At 45.0% G+C, this 1539-nt stretch overlaps 1 protein-coding gene across 1 annotated transcript; it reads left to right on the top strand.

Annotated features, from left to right (window-relative positions):
* Window positions 1–900: 900 nt before the first annotated feature.
* On the top strand, window positions 901–1539 carry LOC138881903 (uncharacterized). The gene is made up of 2 exons (XM_070162203.1): window positions 901–1200; window positions 1282–1539. Exons 1-2 carry the CDS (start codon window positions 901–903, stop codon window positions 1537–1539), a joined length of 558 nt encoding a protein of 185 aa, XP_070018304.1.

The following is a 1539-nucleotide window of genomic DNA, read 5'->3' as shown; positions in this document are numbered from 1 at the left end:
GCAAAACAATGGATTATTTTCTAGGACACTAGCCGAAGATCCTCAACAGCACTTGAAGAACTTCCTATCGATTTGCAAAACTCAAAGGCAACCCAACGTAACTCCGGAAGCAATCAGACTGTTATTATTTCCATTCTCGGTGACAGGAGCTGCTCAGGTCTGGCTAAACTCACTCCCCATAAACTCTATAGAAACTTGGGACGAGCTAGTCAAGCAATTTCACATCAAGTTCTACCCGCCCAACAAAATAGCTCAACAAATTGATGAGCTCGTGAGCTTTAAACAGAAACCAATGGAGACACTGCATGAGACATGGAGTCGGTTTAAAGGAATGTTGGTTATATGTCCACACCATGGTATTCCAGATCAGATGTTGGGACAATGGTTTTACATGGGACTGTCAGATAGCATGAAGAACATTGTAGATGCCTCAGCTGGTGGGGCGTTTTTGAGCAAAACTTGGAGAGAAGGTCAGATTCTGCTTGACAAAATGGCTCAAAATTCGGGGTGGATGACGAGGAATGCACCTATCACTCCAGTGGTACACTCAGTGCCTTTTGACCCATCAAATTCCATGGCTGAAAATGTGGCGACCCTTTTGACACAGATGAGCATACTCACCAAAAAGGTGGAGGAATCAGGGCAGAAATAGCAAGTGCACATTGTAGATACCACCAATGGGGGCTTGTGCACATCTTGCATTAGTCAGCCAATTGGTAATCCGTGGAATGCTGAACACGATGATCATCATCAGCACCCTGAAGACATGAACTATGTGTCAAACTATGGAGGCAAGAGATAGGGTAATCAGAACTGGGGTCAGCAAACTCAGCAGCCATATAGACCACCTCAGCCACAGTACAACGCTGGAAACATGGGAGGTATGAGACCCCCAACAATATGGCACCTTATCCAAGGTCACAGGGGTACAACAGTCAACAACAAGGGTATATCACACCTCTGCAACAGCATGGTGGAAGGCAAGAAGATGGGTTCACAAGACTTGAAACAATGATGCAGCAGGTGATTGGGTCCAATGCAAAAATAAATGAAAGAGTAGATGCACATGACACAGCAATCAAAAATATTGAAGTGCAATTGGGCCAAATTTCAATGTCTCTGAACAATCGTCCTCAGGGGACATTACCTGCAAATACCCAAATCAATCCTAAAGATCAGGGCCCGAAGCAGCTGATGGCGGTGAGTCTCCGTAATGGCAAGGATCTTGATGTAGAGCAGTAGAGAGCTCGTGACAATATATAGGCTGAGACACTCATTCAGGTACCCATTGAGCTAGATGATCCCACAAGGCTGACAGATGTGACAATCCAGCCTGCTCAGGAAGAAAAGAATACTCAGCAGGAGACTACGAAAGTTGCTGAAGCAGTTGAAGAGCCGGTAGTAGAGATAGTAGCTGAGAAAGAAAAGTCCCAAGAGATTGGGAAGAAAATACCTCCTGTTCCATTTCCACAGAGGTTGGCCAAGCATCAAAAGGAGGAGCAGTACAAAAAGTTCTTTGAGATGCTCAAGCAAATTTAG

Source organism: Nicotiana sylvestris, chromosome 11 (genome assembly GCF_000393655.2).
Source record: "Nicotiana sylvestris chromosome 11, ASM39365v2, whole genome shotgun sequence".
Classification (NCBI taxonomy): domain Eukaryota; kingdom Viridiplantae; phylum Streptophyta; class Magnoliopsida; order Solanales; family Solanaceae; genus Nicotiana; species Nicotiana sylvestris.
This window is presented reverse-complemented; position numbering and strand designations above follow the sequence as displayed.

What these genes read in the sequence shown, in the direction of transcription:
- LOC138881903 (XM_070162203.1), top strand. Translation starts at nt 901, where the DNA reads ATGGCACCTTATCCAAGGTCACAGGGGTACAACAGTCAACAACAAGGG. An exon ending in GCCCGAAGCAGCTGATGGCG is followed by an intron (nt 1,201 to 1,281) that starts GTGAGTCTCCGT and finishes ACACTCATTCAG; the next exon opens with GTACCCATTGAGCTAGATGA.